This window comes from Apis cerana, linkage group LG9, assembly GCF_029169275.1.
Source record: "Apis cerana isolate GH-2021 linkage group LG9, AcerK_1.0, whole genome shotgun sequence".
Taxonomy (NCBI): Eukaryota; Metazoa; Arthropoda; class Insecta; order Hymenoptera; family Apidae; genus Apis; species Apis cerana.
Window position 1 is genome coordinate 1,724,949 of NC_083860.1, and position 20,885 is coordinate 1,745,833.

At 16.9% G+C, this 20,885-nt stretch overlaps 2 protein-coding genes across 2 annotated transcripts; one reads left to right on the forward strand and one right to left on the reverse strand.

Annotated features, from left to right (window-relative positions):
- The first annotated feature begins 275 nt into the window (after positions 1 to 275).
- On the forward strand, positions 276 to 1,418 carry LOC107994373 (uncharacterized). Its single transcript, XM_017051247.3, has 3 exons — positions 276 to 466; positions 651 to 776; positions 845 to 1,418. The coding sequence occupies exons 1-3, from the start codon at positions 455 to 457 to the stop codon at positions 1,025 to 1,027; spliced, it is 321 nt and encodes a 106-aa protein (XP_016906736.1). The 5' UTR covers positions 276 to 454; the 3' UTR covers positions 1,028 to 1,418.
- Positions 1,419 to 3,787: 2,369 nt separating this feature from the next.
- Positions 3,788 to 19,513, reverse strand: LOC107994019 (uncharacterized). The gene is made up of 18 exons (XM_062079875.1): positions 19,069 to 19,513; positions 18,801 to 18,888; positions 18,428 to 18,644; positions 18,146 to 18,332; positions 17,757 to 17,978; positions 16,100 to 16,249; positions 15,617 to 15,965; positions 13,077 to 13,207; positions 12,659 to 12,907; positions 11,802 to 12,057; positions 11,368 to 11,592; positions 10,899 to 11,046; positions 10,626 to 10,796; positions 10,409 to 10,535; positions 9,980 to 10,254; positions 9,773 to 9,889; positions 9,433 to 9,558; positions 3,788 to 4,596 (listed from the first exon to the last, which is right to left on the reverse strand). Exons 2-18 carry the CDS (start codon positions 18,859 to 18,861, stop codon positions 4,122 to 4,124), a joined length of 3,486 nt encoding a protein of 1,161 aa, XP_061935859.1. The 5' UTR covers positions 18,862 to 18,888; positions 19,069 to 19,513; the 3' UTR covers positions 3,788 to 4,121.
- Positions 19,514 to 20,885: the final 1,372 nt, after the last annotated feature.

The following is a 20,885-nucleotide window of genomic DNA, read 5'->3' on the forward strand; positions in this document are numbered from 1 at the left end:
GAAAAGTGTGTTTTCTCGATCAATTTTATAGTTTTTAGCCATACAAATATTTATATAAAATCAGTAAATTAGGACAAATGAATTTAATTTTAAATAAATGCATGCAATTTTAAATAAATAAAAAATAAGATAAAATTCTTTAAAATTATTATATTTTACAATAATTTTAATAAATATGTAATTCTATAATTATTCCCAATATATATATAATAAATCTTATTTTAAATAATAGAAACACAAAACTTGAAATTTTCGCAACGATCGATTCGCGAAGTCAGAAGAGGAAGAATAAGCATACGCCTGCGCTACGTTTTCTATATACTCTTTTCAAGTACTTGTGCGAAGCAATAATAATAGAAGTAATAGAAACTAAATATGTAGTTTTTTGTAATATTTATTCATGTAATATTTTAAAGTGATTATATACAAAAATTGTCTAAAGACAGTAGCAAAAATGCGTAACAATGTAAGATTATAAACAAACAGTTACAGTTACGAGAGAAAATATAGTTTGTATTATTTTAATAATATTTATTCGTTTTCATATTTTTTTAGTTCGCTATATGTATGTATTTTTATTTCTGTATATATACATCAAAATAATGATAATAAAAGTTTAACACATAATTTTTACATTAATTCTCTTTTAGGAAATATTGACGATATATTTGTTGTTAGTATTAATTTTATGTGCAGAAGTGTATATGATAAATGCAAGACATCTGATTAAAAAGAGAAATTATAGCGATCAAAGTGTAAGAGGTTATTTAGCAGAGGTAAATAAATAATAAGCACAAATGCAACATTTATTATTAATAGATATGAATGAATTTTTTGTTTCTAGCGGACATGTTGGTGGAATGAAGTTTGTAAAGAAGAATTTCACAGTAAATTTCGATGCCGTTGTCCAAGGTGGTCTTATTGCCGTGCTCCTGGTAGATATTACGATGCACATTGTAGCATGACACGTACAGGCTATATTTGGACTCAACCAGAAACTTCGTTAACTCTCGAAGTTAATAAATGAATTTCTTTTTATAAGTTTTTTCTAAATTGCATGTATTGGAAATCAAAAGTTCTCAATATAAAATTTATGTAATATTATCTTATAGAGGTTAATTAAATTTAAATTAATTTAAATTTAATTTTGTCAATAAATTTTATTATTGTTATTGTGCAACGAATATACTTAGGATAAATAATTACTATTTATTTCTTACTTATTTTTATTCTTTCCTCGTATATATACATATTTTACTATATCTACATAATAAGTTAAATAAACTTAATTTTTTTTGCATTTAATAAATTATAAATTAGAAAGATTAATAATAGAAAAATATTTGTTACAAGTTTTTGTATAAATTGTAAAACATAAGATTTATAATGATATATAATAAATTATATAAGCATTATTATCATATTATTTAATATTTATAATAATAGATATAATTGATTAAGTAGTCTATATAAAAGAATAAACAATTTTTTATTAAATATTCATTAAAATTATTTCTTTTTTGTTTATGGAAAATTATTATTAATTAATGTAATTAAATTATTTATCAATATTGATGCTTAATATAATATTACTTATTTTAAACTATTATAAATAAAGAAAATATTTTATCTTAATTATTAAATTAATAAATAATTTATTAATATTATAAGGATAATTTAGATATATTTATATTATTAAATATAGTCTTATTTCATATTAATTAATTTATTTATATAAATATGTGCAATAAAAAATTATATTTAATTATGAACATTATAAACATGTTAGTTTAATATAATTTAATAATACAGATACGAAATGTTATAATACAATATAAATACAATTTAACAATTAAACTATATATTTTATAAAAAGATTTATAAATAATACATATAGATATAATGTATATGTATATACATATATATATATAATTATAATTATTATATATAATTATTATTATATATGTATAATTATATAAAAATATAATAAAATAAAAAATATAAAAAAAGGAGAACATCTTTTATTTCTATTTGATTCTATTTTGAAATTATAACAAATTTTTATTGAATATAAAATATTTCACAAATAATTTGTTAAATATATTTTATATGCATTTAAAAGTATTTACATGATATTTATATAGCCTTATTTTTATTTTAATATATGAAATAAAAATTGAAATGTATAGAAAATTTAATCAATATCTAAAAATCTAAATATATAAATTGATATGTCAATGTTTTTTTATATAGAAAAAATTTCGAAAATTTATATCTTCTAAATAATGATAATACCATTAAAGTAATTATTATTATTTAATTATTGCTATAAATTAAGATAAATTATGTTAAATAATTCACTTTATCATTTATATATATATATAAAATAATATAAATATACTTAATAAATGCTTATTTAATTACAATTTTCATTATACTTATTTAAAATATTTAAAAAATGATATATTTTATAATGATATATCTAATATTATTTTTTAAAATTAATAAAACATATATCTATGTATAAATATCATTACTATTAAAAATATTAATTAAAATATTATACATATAATACGTATATTATTTTATACGTATATACGTATATTATTTTATACGTATATACGTATATTATTTTATACGTATATTATTTTATACGTATATACGTATATTATTTTCGAATATTCATTATTTAGAATTTAAATTAATGTTGAAAATATAAAAAATTGTATACAATATATTATAATCATGCAATAATTTTTATTTGTATTTATACTTACTTTAAAAATTTACTGAAAAAAACTAAAATGTTGAACTAGTTAAATAAGAAAATGCATATTTTTATTTATATACTTAAATTTTTATTTTTTTATGTTATTCGTATTCTTATTAAATGCTTTTAGATATCTTTAATATTTTATATAAATACATAAAAATACGTAAAACAATGAATTTATATAATTATACTATATATAATTTGTACTATACCAATAATTAAATTTATGTATTTACAATTGCACATTAAAATGATTAACAATTTTAAAAATTTTTTTCAAAAAATTAAAAATTAATTATTTTTATTGCATTCAATTCCATATTTAGTTAAAAATATTTTCAATAAAACTATAAAATTTTATATCTTATATTTTCAATAAAATATTTTCAATAAAACTATAAAATTTTATATCTTATATTTCTTGTGTTAAATAATTGTATAAATTTATGTTTTGATTATATATGCATTTGATATATTACAAATATATTATTATATTTAAGCTTAAGTTCCAGTTGAAAATTAAAAATAAAATAAAAAATATCTCAAAATATAATATGAAAGCGTTTCAAATTAGCAAATATTAATTAATTTTAATTGATTATTTTAATTGATTAAATCTAAATCATATCTATACAATTGTTATTTTCTGTTTAAAAACTATTCATTTCAATAAAATAAATAAAAAAATATATATATATCGAAAATCACATAAATATTAAATCAATCATAAAAAAATATGTTAAATCAATAATAAAAAATAATATTAATAAGTGACATTTATCATACTTTAAAAATTTTTTTTATACCATTTTATTATGTAAAATTAATTAATTTATTATATAATTTATATTACAACAATAAAAAAACAAAAGGAAAATTAATAAATTTTTTAACATTTTAGATAATTTAAGAAAATATCATTATATACAAGAAATATTTAACTAAGAAATAAAATACCATTTTATGGTAGAATTAGTTAACTAATATTTTTAAAACTTTATCTTTTATTTTTGCTCATTATTTGCCATAATTAGAGATAAAAGAATACTTTACAAAATGTGATTTAGATTTATATTATTTAGATTTCAATCATGGTTGCATTTTCAGAAATTATATTATTATATTTTTTTAAACGTTTAGTATTTTTCTAAATCATTATAAAAAAAATTTAAATATATTAAAAAATAATATTAAGATATTATTATTTATAATATTATTAAATAATAAAATTTAAATATTATAGTAATTAGAATAACGATAAAGAGGAAATATTAACATTGAAAAATTATCTAAAATAATATATAATCAGAATTAAATTATCAAAATAAATTATAATTTTATAAAATTTCTAATTGATGTATTCATCATCGTCATCATCAACAAATTTAATGTTTTGATCATAAAAAGATCCTTGTCTTAGACAAAATGTTTCTATGCCATAATCTGGATTATGAATATTTAATGTAGTATTAATCTCTTTATTATTTAATTTTCGAACTTGAGAAAAACTTTTTAAAGGACTTCCTGATAGTTCTGTCATTGGAATATTTACTGTGTCTTTTAGATTTGTAAATGATTGATTACATTCCATTAATTCTTTATACTTGCAGGATATATTGTCTTCATCTTGATCTTTAGATATATTTTTTTGATTAGCATTTTGCTTTATTTTTGGAAAATCTTTTTGTAAAATTTTGTTCGAAGTAGAACTTAATTTTTCTTTATTATTTTCTTCATTATCTATCATATTTATAGGACTTCCGAGAAGGCTTTTAGAAGAATTAGATTCTTCGCTTGATTCTTCTTCTTTACCTAAACGAATTCTATAAGAAATAAAAGATATTAATATAAATTTACAATTTAAGAAAAAATAAATCCAATTCTGTTTTTTACATAATTTAAAAAATATCTTTTTTTTAATATAGTTTATTCTTTAATTGAATTTAAACGGTATCATTTCAGAAATTTCTATTTGAATTTAAATTTCTATTTGATAAAAGATTTTTAAAATTTTTTATATTTATAATAAAGATTTATAATTATATTGTTTGAGTATACATGTATACAGTATTTTGTATCAAAAAGATAATAAAAATTCATAATTTTATTTAATTTTTATAAAAATTGGTATTTTTCTGAATTTATTAAAAATTTAAATATTTTGCCAAAAATTAAAAATTCAATCTAAAGAATATTATTATCATAACATTTAAATTAAAAAATTATTATTATATCATAACATTTAAATTAAAAAATTTTTAAATTAATCTTGAAAGTTCTATTTTTTTTTATTTTTATGGAAATATCAATATTAATAATATAATATAATTAATATCTTGATTATAATAAATCACTTAATCATATAATATATGTAAAATAATTAAACTATTTGATAGTTTATAGATCACAAATATTATTAAAAATAAATTAAGTTAATTAAATCCATAATTTTAAATATATTAATTATATATATAAGACTTTATTACAAATATATTATTCATATATTATTTATATACACTTAAGTTCAATTATTTATATACACTTATGTTCAATTATTCATACGCTCACTTTTAAATGCAATTAATAAATTTAATTTTATGTAATTTATTTTAAATTATATGTAAAAATATAATATAATAATTATTGATATTCATTTTGTTTAATGAATTGTATTAGTATTTTTATTATTTTATTGTACTAATATATCAATAAAAAATATTAATAAAAAGTTAATTATTATAAAAATTGTATTTTAAATAATTTTTTCATAAATTTAAATTGCTTAATAAATAATAATTCAACTTTTGTTCTTTAATTCTAGAATCAATCTTTCAAAAATATCCCATATATAATATATTAATATGCTGTAAAAAATCTCATTTGAAAATCTTATTGACTTTTATATAAATGAATGTGTTTACTATTAGAAAACGTAATAAATAAAATCTAGTTTTTTTGAAATTATTGCATATAATTTCATATAATTTTGCATATAATTGCATATAATTATTGCATAAAATTTCTATGTATTAACAATTTTAAGGAAATTAAATATTGTGGGTAAGTTTTATAAGTTTTAAAAAACTTTATTTTTTTAAATGAAATGACATATTAATTTTTCAAATATAATATAATATAATATTTTTTAAGTGCATAAAAATTTTAAATTGATATTATGATTTCGAAGAATAACATTTATCCCATTCTGTACGCATAAATTCTATCTTTATTTTTTCATTTATATATATATATTATTTTCATTATATATATATAGATATGTAATATATTTATGTATGTATGTAATACACATGATCATATAATTATTTTTATAAATTTATAAAATTACAAAATAATTAATATATGAATGAATAAAAATAAACAATAAAGTTTATTTAATATTTTTGTACTTGAAAATAAATTTATATTAAATTTTCACATAATTTATCTGAAATAAATTTTTATATTTTTTTATGCATATTCCCTTTTTTTTATACTATTTTTTGTATAGTTTTTTCTAACAATATATTTATTATGTAAAATCAGTATTGGATGTATTTTAAACTATTTTTTTGTTATATATATATGTATTAAATAAAATTTCAGAAAAATAACAAATTAAATATTAATAATTAATAAATTAAAAATAAATTTAAATAATTAATATAAAAATAATACAATATATAATAATAAATATTTTATATTTTTAACAATATTTTTTATTACAATTTATATTAACAATATTTTATATTTTTAATTTATTAATTGTATTAATTTTATATTTTAATAATACAATTAAAATAATAGTTGAAATACAAATAATACTTTAATTGCAAAAGTTTATTAAGTTAAATATTTTTCAATTTCGAAATTATTTTAAATTCTTTGAATTTTAAAATCTTTCAAATTTTTGATTTAAAAGTTATTTTTAATTATCCTCTAAATAAATAAAATTAGAAGATGTTTTTTTATTAATCAAAAAACATATATGTATCAAAAAAATAATATTTGCTATTATAAAATTATAATCAATGATCATAAATTATTATTATATATTAATTACTTATATTATTATTATATTAATTATTTATATATTAATATATTATATCTATTATAATTATGAATAATGATTAATGATAATGAACAATGATTACATTGTTGATTGATAATAATGAGAAATTATATTTGTTACTTTTATGTTCATTAAAAAATGTATTTTAGAAATTTTATCTTTTGAATTTTAATTTCGAGACATGAGAAAGATTATTCTATTTTTTTAAGAAAGATTATTCTATTTTAAATAAATTTAAAAATAAAATAAATTTTATTTTTTTAAAAATATAATAAAAAAATATTTTATTACAATTTTCATTAGTAATTTGATTCAAATATATATTAATAAAATTTAATTCAGTTCATTTTGATATTGAAAATTTTTAACCAATTCCTATATTTTCTAATAATATTTATTCTACAGGATTTAAAAATATCAATTTTAAATTTAAGAAGTTATTTAATCAAAATAATAATTTGATAATTCTAATATTTTCATTATTTTTAAAAAAAATTTTTTTTGAAAAATTTTATAATAAAAATTATATAATAAAGAAATATGACGATAATAATTTTTATTGTAAATAGAAAGTTTTCAGATATTTTCAAGTTATTTTATATTTTTTAAATGGTTTGGTTTCCACCATAGAAAGTTTTGTAAGAACAAGGGTGACGAATTGGTGACTCGTATCCTTAGTTGCTTGGTTTGCACCCCTTTCATACTGATTTGATTCGTATAATCTATAGTGTTGTTCAGCAATTGATTGAGAGCTACAAACAATGAATAGATGCAGGCAATGCATATAATAATACCTGTTTGAGCATTTGTTATCCCTATCAATTGAAAATGAATTTTCGAAATAAATTTTAAGTGCCAAATATAATAAACTATTAAATGAAATTTGACAGTGATTTGTTATTTGATTTATATTCATTTTTTTTCAATTGAATTTGCAAAAATCATCTGCTAAATAAACTATAAATATAAAATATTGGCGTTAAAATGAATATTAATAATAATAGATGATGATGATGATGATGATGATGATAATAATAATAATAATAATAATAAAAATAAAAAAAATAATAGTAATAATAACAATAGTAATAGATAATAATTAAATAATAATAGTAATAGATAAAAATTAAAATATCAAATTTAAATTAGTTTTGATGCTTATAATTTTATCCTCAGTTATTTACATAATTTAAAACATTATTATGAAGATAGATATATAGAATTCCATTTATCAATTGAGAAGGGGAATTGGTTGATTGACAATGAGTGAATAGAATACAGCTCATGATAAAAAAAAGATTCGTCATTCGTCATCCTTGTTTTAAACAGTCACATACTTTTGTTTTATTTCATACATATATTGCATACAATCATCTCAATATCGGCCTTTTATAATAATATAACATAATAAAAAACAATCATCAAATTGTTCTTTGGAATAATATAAAGGTAAGAAGAATACTGTTTTCTTGTTCATTGTCATGAAATACTATGTGATTTTATTCATAAATATAAATACATTATATATGTATGTTTACTTTTATGCTTATATTTAATTTAATTAATCAGATACATATTCTTTTTAATTCTTAATTATATAAGCATTTAATTAAATATTACTTAAGTATTTATATATTGTTCACAAAAAGTTTTTTGAAAGTTTAAATGTAAGTTTAATTGATTATTTTATTAATAAATCAAATAATTATCAAAATATTTTTATAACGCAATTTTGATCGAAAATCTTATATTTATGAATAAAATTAGAAAAGGAAAGGATTGTAAAAGTTCCTATCAACAATGTATAATAAATATATAAATATTTATTTACATATAATATCTGAAAGAAGTATCTATTTACTATTAATATATTTAATTTAAATAATTATTAATAATTTTATTTATAATATAAATTTAATTTACTAAATTAATTAATTTTTATTATTTGTAAAATAAATTAATTTTTAAAATTTTTATATGAGTGTCATTTGAAAATTATTATATGAGTACTATATATAAATAAAGATAGATTATTTCAATTAAATATATTATAATATAAATAATATATTTATTAAATTAGTATGAATTTCATATTATAACTTTTAATAATTTCTTATTTTTAAAGCTAGTATTTTTCAAATCTTTTGAATTTTATTGAATATTCATAAAAAGATATAGGAATTAGTTAAAATTTTTGCTATAAATTAAATTGCTATTAATTAAAAGATTTGTAATAAAATTTTATATAATTTAATTTTATAATTTTTTATTTACATATATTATAAAATTTATAAAATTTTAAATAATAGTGGATTAATATTATATCAATTTAAATAAAAATTTAAATACAAAAAATAGTGAATAATTATAAATAAATATTTAATATTCAACATAAAATTTATATTGTAACTAATTCTTTGATATCATTATTATTTTTACGTACATATAATTATAAATAATTTTATTATCAAATAATTTAATTTTTATGTTTATATTAAATTATATTAAATTTCATATCTTTCATATTATAAATTTCTTCATGACATTTATATGATCTAAATAATACTTACATGAATTATTATTAACTTACCTCTTATTTGAAATAACACAATATTGTTTTTGTTCAAGAATACCAGATACAGATTCCATGCTTACTTTAATACTAGAATCTTCTAAAAGTTTTTGCACAGGAAGTAATTTTTCAAACTTTCTTGTTCTAGAAGTTTTAGAAATGTCATTTTTAATTAAATTTTTATAATCTAGATTTCAATAGTTATTTTTTTCTTTTTAAAAATATTTTTCATTATTAATATAAATTATTTTTAATTAAATAGTTTTATAATTTATTGCATAAAATAATTGTACTAATTAAAAATATTATATCTCGATAACTTATTTATAAATATATAAATATTTATTTCAATATTTACCCTTGTTCTAATTCAAATTGAAAATCGTCAAAGCTAGAGAGTTTCATTCTTCTATATTCAGAAGGTGTTAATGCAGCACCTTCAGTTTCAAGTGCCAAAATAGAATTTCGTTTGTTTCTGTTCATAAAAAACAATTAATAATATATATATATATATATTAGATGATTTATCATTATTGATAAATTAATTAAAAAAATTAATATTTACCCTAAAATAAGATCCTCTGTATTAAGATTTAAGTCTTCAATTGGTGGAATCCAAACTAAAAAAGCAGGATCCATTCCTAAATAAGATCCTGGAACAGCACTAGCATTTGCTACATTGTAATCATAATAATCTAATTCCAATTCTGAATCAGGATTTGTTAAACTAAACTCTGATCCTGGACCTTGTAAAAGTTTTTCACGATTTCTTCGTTCTTTTGTTTCTTTTCCACTTGCTAAAGTTGATGAACTTGAAAGAATACTTTCAGGTGAAGATTCCTATATGTTAAGAGAAATAATTAAAATGATAAAAAATGATTAAAATGATAAAAATTACTATATGTTAAGAGAAATAATTAAAATGATAAAAAATGATTAAAATGATAAAAATTACTGTTTCTATATACTTTAAAGAATTTGAATAGATATTTACTTTTCCTTCTGAATAATTATTTTCATTATTTTTATAAATTTTTAAAATATCATTCATATCTTTTATATTTTTGCTTTCCATTTTTGATGCTTTCTCTTTTGATGTATCAAAATCTATTGTTTGTAATCTATACATAAATTATATAAATTAACATTATAATTAAATTTTATCAATTTTATAATATATTGTAATATTAAATAAAACAAATTAAACTTACTTTATAGGATAAGCATATTTAACTTCAGGTTTATTATAAACAAGAATGCTGGAAGCTGATAATAATTTATCACAGTTTGACTTCATTGAAGTGATTGTTTTGTCAGAAGAAGTTTCTATTGTATTACTTAATTTTAATGTACTAGAACTCAATGTAGATTCATCTTTACATCTATATTGAAAAATAATATTTATTTTATAATTTCTTTTCTATTTTTTCAATTATATAACATTTTTATTCATTTCTTTTATTTTATAATAATATTATTCTTACCCTGTTAATGTTTCAGTACTTTGATAATGTTCTTCTGTATTATTTAAAATTTCTTTTGGAGAAACTTTTGTGGTGGTTTCTATCATTGAAATAACTTCCGAAATAATTGTACTTGTAGATAGAAATCTCGATCGATCAGGCATTAATTCTAATTAAAAATACATACATATAATTAATATTAATTTCCTATGAATCAATTTATAACAATTATGAAATAATAAAATAATAACTATTAATTTTGCTTAATAAAAAAATTTAGTTTATTAAATAGTTCATTTTAATATAAATTATTCACTTTATATGAAAATAATAATACGAATTTATGTTATAATTATTGAAAAAATATAAATATTAAAACAAAATTAATATCAATGAAATATTATTCTAAAAATAGTGATTTTTTTTAATTTAAAAATTCTTTTTAATTAGTTCAAAAAACAAATAATAAAAAATATTATTATTTCGATACCAGAAACGTCACTTATACTGTCCAAATCTTCAGCAATACGATACTTTCTATATCTTACAATAAATTGTAACGTCAAAATAATAGAAAGTGAAAATATAAGTAGCAAGAGTAAAGTAGTTGTTATATGTATTGGTTCCCAAGAGAACCAATCTATTTCAACGTTCGTTGAATTTGTTTTAAAAGGCACAACGGTTGTGGTTCTATTTCTTTTTAAATATTTTTTATCTGCAATTAAATTATATAAAATTTTCTTAATTTAAAATTATTTATGTATATATATATAAATATAATTAAATTAAAATTAATTTTAATTAATTATTTTTACAAAATTAAATTCTTATAACAATTATCTTTAAATAATTTATTTAAAAATTATGTAATAAATTATTTTAAATAATTAGAAAAAATATAATTTTTATGATAATTATTTTTACCTAATATACCCGCATGAGCAAAAAAACCACCAATACAAGCATCCCCTGATGCTATAAGTTCATCACTAAAAAATTCTACTAATAAATTTGGTCCAGAGCTAAAGAGTGTCTTGGAAATAAGCTGCATTTTATCAAATGCAATATCGATTAAAAGATTCGCATTCAAAGTATTGCCATCTCGGATACGAAAATATTGTCCCAGACAAGGAAATTGTAATTGATCTAAATGTAATCCAATTACGAAATTCGGTTCTGCCTAAATAATAATAAAAAAAAAATAAATTATATCTTATTCGAAATTATTCTTCGCATTACCAATTATTATAAATTATAATTTTTTATTTATAGTTATTTATAGTAATTTTTTATAATTAGATTTTTTTATATATAATAATATTATTTTATTTCTTTGTATTTATGTTATGTTTAATAAATTTACAATATAAGTTAGTTTAAAAAAAAGACTATATTCATTTTAATAAATTTAAAATTTAGATTTATTTACATTAAAAAAATCTTTATGTATCCATTAATAACTTATTTTTATAAATATATGTTGCATGATAAAAAGTATAAATATATTAATTTTTATTATAAAATAATTTAAATATCTTTTAATTTTTTAAATTTTAAACTCATTATTCTTCTATATCATTTACATTTGTCATTGAATAATATACAAAATAATAAATTAATTAAATCGAAAATAAATTCTAATATCGTTATTTTAATTTAAATAATATTTCATGATCTAATCTTCAAAAATAATTTATTAAATATTTAATATAATATTTGTTATATTATATAACATATATAATAATAATAATTAATAATTTAAATAATTAATTCAATGTTACCTGCAAAAGCCAAAAAGATCGACCAGGACAAGCTTGAGTATTGGCTCCAAGTATTTTTCTTAAAGTTTGTTGTTTTAATACAATACGACATCCACAGCGACATTGTAATCCAATTTCAGCTATAACTTCGGGTTTTGTTGCTAAAACTGTGTTATGGCATTTAGAATCCTCAATTTGATTATGCCATTCATCTTTAATAGATTCATTCCAAAAAATTTTGCCACAGAATTCAGTTTCTATTGCTTTTCCCTTGTTATTTAATGAACAAATTTTATTTTTATTGATTTTATTATCATTATATTATTATTATTTTATTGTACAATATAAAATTTAAATAAAATAAAATGTAAATTAACTAATTTTATTAATCAATTAAATATTTTATTTAAAATATTTTCAAATATTTTTGAAAATTTACCTGACAAAATTTTGCTCCATATTTTGGTGGTGGAGTATCACAAAAGCGATATCGATTTCGAATTCCTCCGAAACATGAACTACTACATGGACTCCATGGACTCCAAGGACCCCATCCCGCAGTATCACTTTCTAGATAAATTTATGTTAAAAAATAATTAAATATTTAAAAAATAATTTAAGTTTCAAATGTTTATATACAGAATAGTTTATACACAAAATATATATAAATATTTATACATAAAATATTTGTTTTTAATATATAAATTATGTAAATTATTTTTTTAAATAATTTTATAGAAGAGAAATTAAATCTATATAATTTTATCATTTTCTTTCGAATATTTTCAAGATCATTATTTTTTTTTTATTAAAAAATATTAATTATTAAAAAGGACAAAATATATTTTATATATTAATAACAGATAAAAATAATACTGTAAATCATGATCTAAATCATGATCTTTAAATTGAATTTAATATGTTACATGAATTTTTGAGAAGTTTCTCTCTATAAATTCATTATAAAACGAAATGAATGAATGTTAAAAAAAATTCATTAAAATTTGAAAATTATTTAAATTTGCAAAATTTAATAAAATAATGTAGAATTTTTCACTTCATTTTCATTATTAGAAGAGTTTTCGAAAAAATTCAATTCATAAATATGAAAATAATGGCTTTATATTTTAAAATAAACGTAAATGATTTTCTTTTATGAAGTTATAATAATTTAATTAATTAATATAAAAATCGAAAATTTTTTTATGAAAATTTAATAATTCTTTTAATAAAAAGCTTATTTTTTTATTCAATATAATAACATTATTAGAATATTATAGATTAAAATATAAAATAAAATAATCTTATTTAATATTAAATTATGAAATTAAATATTATATATTATAATTATATGAGATATACATTTTTTCTTTTTTAATATTTAAAAATCAATTTCTAAAATATTCCACATATATATTTATAGGATATCTTATATGAGAAAACTGAATAATTGTTTGAAATCGTTCTAGAAACGTAAAGAATCGATATGAATAATATAAATATATATAATGTAAATGATAAGATCAATCATTAAATTTGTCCTTTATTCGTTAAAACATCAAATAGTGAAACTAGGAATGTCATTATTTTCTTTAAAATATTTAAGTAAAAGAAAAAAAGTTAAAAAATTATTCTATTTTAATAAATAATGAATATTCTATTCTAAAAAAAATGAATAATAATATAGAATTTATAGAATTCTTTTAAATATATTAATTACAAGATTTTCATTCAGAATTGGTAAATATAGTTCTAATGTTATTTAATTTCCTTCCTATTTTATATGGTTTTATGTACGTTATATTTGATCTGCGAGAAAGATATATTGAAGTCATAAATTAAAAGGTTAATAAGTGACATCGATTGATATAGCCGCACCTGTATGCACGCAAATAAGTACTTACTTTGTATACTCCTATTCATAAGTCATTAGACATTTTAGATTATGTTTCAGAATACAAACAAATGAGAACTATGAACAATATGACATAATACTAATTAATTGTTTAAAAAAATATTTTAATAATATTAAAATATTTTAATAATTTTAATATAAATCTAACTTATTTGTTAATTGTTCAACAAAAGTAATAAAACACAACATTATTGAAAAACATAAATAGAATGTTTAATTCATTGTTGTCATCATATAACAATATATAATTCATATCGTTATATTAAAATAAAAACATATATATATATATATGTATAGTAGAATAATGAATCACTATAGTATATATAATTTTAGATCATTATATAAATTTTAACAAAAGTTTTTTAATTTAATGAAAAATATAATTTATCATGTTATAAATATTTTTATTTATAAAATTTTTTAAGATTGTATAAATTAAATAAAAAAAGGAATTATTACAAAAAGAATATTTAAAAAAAAAAAATAATACAAACAAATACCTAAAATTTTGATTCTAATATTAAAAAAACAAAGTTACACATCAATATTAAATGTTAATAAATTAATAAATTTATATCTAAAATTAATATCTGTCTAATGATTTATAGAAAAAATATAGATATTTGTTGAACGTATATTAAAAATTTTAATATAGAAATATTTTGATTTTTAAATCGCTAATAATATTTAAATTGATATATACAATTTTTTATAATTTTCCAATATTTCTTTTTATTAATTCCTAGATTCTATAACATATATTAAAAATAAAATTTTTAGAATATATTGTAATGAAGAAATTAATAATATTATAGCTTATAGAAGACCTATTAATAAATTTTAAATTATTCTTAATAAATTGACATTGTACGGCTTTGAGGTCTTAATTTATCCCAAAATATCTCAAATTATGTTTGTCTTATTTTGATTTCCATAATATGTAAATTTCTACTTGATTTTATGATTTTATTATTTTTCTATCGATCATATATATATATATTTATATCGTATTAATAACTTATTAAAATTATAAATAAATTTTAAAATATAGAATTCAAACATACCTTGGAAAGGAAATGTAGGTATGCAAGATATTTTAACATTTCCCATAGCACCTGTGATCGCCTGACTAACGTAGACAAAACAATATTCTATAAATTTTTCTGTAAAAAGATCACAATCGAAAGTCAAAGAATGCTTCCCAGGTATTGATCTTGATTCTGTAATGTAATGAAGACTGGAAGGTGAAGCAACGGATGTAACGTCAGCTTTCAAACGGCCATAAACACGAATACGATCACCTTCTAGACGACATGAAGGATATTCGAAAAGGACGGGGACACCTCCTGATCCTTCACAAGGATATATAGATCTTGCATGAACTGTAAGTTTAAATTCTTCGGACCAGCTCACCTATAATCAAAATTTGATAGTGATAAAAAATATTTATTATTATTATTATTTCTAAAATTTTATTTATAAATTTAATTTTTTTATTTATTTAATTATTAATTTATATTATATCATTAATTTATTATATTGATTACTTTAAAATACACGCTAGTATTTGGTGCTGTGGGATTATTATCTGTAGCTTTTAATCTTATAGCATAATTTCCAGGTAATCCAAAAAGTTCACATCGGAAAAAAATAGTCTTTGTTGGTAGAAAATCTTTTATTTCTTCATAATATAATATCTGAAAATATAGTATAAAATTTATAAATGATATCTAATAATTATTTCACTATTAATGATGATGATAATTGAATAAAATAACAACAACAACAACAATAATTCAATACGTATCATAAAAAATTAAATAAACTAAGTAAACCAAACGGAATAATTATATTTTATTTCCTATATTGAAATAATTATACTGAATTGAAAAGAAGGAGGACAAAAATTAATTATACAAACACTATATATTATACAAATCTGAGATTTCTTTCATATAACAATACTATTACTGTTATACTTATATAATTATATTAATAGAGCCATTTAAATAAATAATTATCGTTTATTAAACTTATACCGATATCATATTAATATTACCATATGAAAGAAACATAAGAAATTAAGTACAATACTTAAGAATAATACTTCATTTCACTGAACAATAATTAAAATAAATAATATATATATATTTGACTTAATTAAGACAAGAAAATATATGAGAAAACATATACATACAAGAAAAAAAATTATAAACTATACTAAGATAAAACAATAAATACGGATAAAACAATTACAAATAACAAACATAATATATAGATATTATATTCATCAAGAAAAAGTTTAATTAATATTAAATGACATATTAAATTAATAATAAATATCACATAAAATGAGCAGAAAAAAATCAAAAAATACATATCATTAGAAATAAATATAAATTCGTATTTATATCTTTTATAGATATTATAATAAAAAAATATTCGAACTATTTTAAAATAATAGATCTATATAAGATATTAATATATTTGGAAGATATTTTTGGAAGATAAAGGCTAAAACAAAAATGTAGATAAAAATATTATTTAAAATTTATTTATTAACTTATAAATAATGAAATTTTTTATTATTTGCATTATATGAAGTGAAATAGAAAAAATTATTTTCTCTTCATTAATTGAAGCTTATAATTTTATAATATAATTTTATAATTTCAATTGATGTTTTTGCATATTAATTTTTGTGTTTGTTTTAATTTTTAGAATCAATTCTCCAAAAATGTCTCATAATATTTTAATACTTTACATATATATATATATATATTATTATAACAATTTTTTAACAAAAAAAATCATTTCTATTTTTTAGAATTGATAGAATTTTGAAAATAAATGTCTAAATTGTGAATTCCAATTTGACATTTTAATATGATATTTTAAACATTTTTTAATGATTTATTTATTTATTCATAATCATTTGCTTTAAAATCGTAATTTTAAAGATATGATTGTTGCAATAAATATGTGATATATTCGTTTAAATAAACTATACTATAAAAAACAGTTATATTAAAAATAATAATCATCAAAATATTTCAATAACAAAAAAATATATAACATGCTAAACAAATAGATACTCTTTAATATATAATAATAGTATAAAAGTATTATAATACTTTTATAATAGAAATATAAAAATATTAAAAATATTTTAAAAATAAAATTATAAAAAAATTAATTATTTACTTGAATATAAGTATTATTCTGCAAATAACAAGCAGTTACACTAGATCCACAATATATTAATTGTAAAATATAGACAGCTACAGGAACATTTTCAGATGGATTGCAATTCATTTCATTATATTTTATTGTAGTTTTGACAGGTCTGTTTGGATAAGTAATAATTTGTTGAGATTCTAAGAATATTGCTGGTAGTGGCCACTTTACATCTAATATTTTACTTGTCTGCAAATGAAAATATTAATAATTTAATTTATAAAAATGATTATTAATGTATTTTTTATTGTAAATACTGTAAAAAGATATAATAATAAAATATTGAATAAATAAATATTGAAAACAAAATTATATTCATGAAAATAAATTATATACATGAATAAATTAAAAAAGACCTGATGAAAGTTGGTAATAGGCACTGTTGAATTTTCATATATGTGTTCTATTCGTAGAATATAAACACCGCCACGAGTAAAATATCCGCAAGGAATAATAATTGAAATTGTTTCATTTCCTGTAGGTAATTTTTTTAATTGAATTTCACCAATTAATTCTGATATGTCTTCAAGAAGGTACAATATTCTATAAATAATATAATTATTAAAAAACACAATACCATTAGAATTCTTTATATTTTAAAAATAATTTTTAATAATTGATAATACAAATTAACTCACCTTAATAGCATAAATTGATTAGAAATATTTTTAAACGATTTAAAATTTTCATTTTCTTTTTCTTTGAACTCATATTTGTACTTTGAGTTTTCTAATGTTTTATTTGATTTCGCAATAGTTATTGTAAGATCTCCCGAAAGAGCAATATGAGAAGAAGGGGAATCAATTTTCAATGTTGAAAAATCTTCCTCATCTTTTGTCATTGATCTAGTGATATCTATATTTTTTATTTTATTAATTATTAATTATATGATAATTTCTATTTAACATTCATTTATATTTACTAGATATAAAATTAAATCATACAAAATATTGTTATAACAATAATATATGTAAATATTTAAGTAGCAAAATTAAAAAATAAAAATTTTACCGATTTCAAGGAGGATGATAACTATTATTCCAAGAAAGAGCCATTTAAATTTCAAATTCATATCCAATTACTCATCCGTATTCAATTTCTAGAGAATTATAAAATAAAAAAATTTAAATTTATAGATAAAAAGATAATATTTATTTATTACATTATTTTTTACAATATTTTTTATAAATAAATCGGTTATAAAAATTTAAATAATTTTTAATATCATAATCGATTAATTTTGAAATATATGTCTATACAATAATATTTATAAACTTACAATTTTCTTGTTTATCTTGATGCAAACATTGTCTTTCGGAAGAATTGATCTTGTATTGAAAGAAGAGGAGTCATAAATATGTTCGTGGATGCACCACTGCAAATTATAGAAATCGATATCGAAGGACTTGCAACGCGAACTTTCACTTTTTATTTTTCTAAGATTCTTCCATTTTTGTAATTTATAAAAATATTTCACAATATATTGTATATCATCAATATATTTATATTGTTATGCACCATTAGTTTTATAATTTTTCTTATTACTTTTAACTTATTTACTTTTTTAAACTAAAAACCTAATAATAAATTAAAAAATCCATCAAATGTCATGATTGTATTTTAATAAATTAAATTTTGCAAATTTTAACATTCAAAGTTCTACAATTATTTTATTTTATTTTATATAAAAAAAATGACAATTTAAAAATATCATAAAAATATCAGTTGCAAAATTTTATTATATAAATTAGTTTTATACGAAAGTTTTATACGAATTAAAAATTTATATTATTTAGATTAAACATATAATAAAAATTAAATTTAAAAAATTGGTATAATTATGAAAAAAAAATTGTCATGAAAATTTTAATTCTTAAAAAATACAAAAATAAGCATTACAAAAACTTGTAAACAAAATTAAATTAATATCAAATGTATTTTTGAAATATATTTATATTTTTATATTTTATTACAAATTTCACTTTTTTTTTTTAAATTTCACATTTTCATTGAATAATAAAATAATTATTAACAATTACATATTAATTATATATTAAGCACAGAAATATATAATAGATTTAATGATAGAAATGTACGAAAAATTTTAGTCGAAAAATGTAAAGGCAAAATGCAAACGATTCATATGCAATTCGTAAGACAACTAAACTGTCGGGGTCGACGGCCAATACTCTCTCCCTTATTCGTTGATTCACCCCACTACGAAGATCGTCCTTTGGGGAGAGAATTCTGAACATCGACTTTAATCAATGGAGGAATATTGACCTAAAGTCTGTTTTAACGAAAAACAGCTTCTTTTTTTATTTTTTAGGAAATAAAGGAATACTTTTATTAAGAGAGATTATTATTTAAATATTTTTAGTTTATATTTTATTTCATAATGAATAATTAAATAATTAATTATTATGTATTTGTATTATATGTATAATAAAATGCAAAGAAATATAAACAAAAAAATAAATTTATAAAATGTTTAAATATATTTATGATTTTTTAATTTTGTTATGTTTTTATTTATTATGTTATGATTTTATTAAATTTTATTAAATTTTTTGTTTGTTTTTAAATTCTTATTTACATATTATTTATTAAAAACAACTTTAAAAAAAGTTCTAATTAAGCATTTCACAAAATAATCCAAAATTATATAAATTATAAATAATTTCTTCATATATAATGTTTACATATTATATTATATTATAATATATATTATAATATAATATAAAATATAAAATACTATTCCAATTAACTTTAAATAATACAATAGATTTATCAACAAATATTTATTAAAATATTTAAACATTAATATGAAATACTGATATTTTATATATATATATATATATATATATATTGCAAAATTTTTCATATTTTTTAGATGTAAATTTTAATTTTTAATAGTTATAGATATATTTTCTGTATAAAAATTTTATCTTATTATATAAATATATATATAAATACATAAATATATATAAATATTTTATGAAAAATATCTAATAAATATTTGAATTTTTTAAATTTTATTATTATCTTATATATATTATTATCAATCTTGAAATCTTTATTTTGAGATTTTTTTTT

Coding starts and splice junctions, on each gene's coding strand:
- LOC107994373 (XM_017051247.3), top strand. Junction 777..844: donor TAAGAGGTTATTTAGCAGAG/GTAAATAAATAA, acceptor TTTTGTTTCTAG/CGGACATGTTGGTGGAATGA.
- LOC107994019 (XM_062079875.1), bottom strand. CDS start 18,861: ATGAATTTGAAATTTAAATGGCTCTTTCTTGGAATAATAGTTATCATC. Junction 10,797..10,898: donor AGTACTGAAACATTAACAGG/GTAAGAATAATA, acceptor TTTTCAATATAG/ATGTAAAGATGAATCTACAT. Junction 10,536..10,625: donor AAATATGCTTATCCTATAAA/GTAAGTTTAATT, acceptor ATTTATGTATAG/ATTACAAACAATAGATTTTG.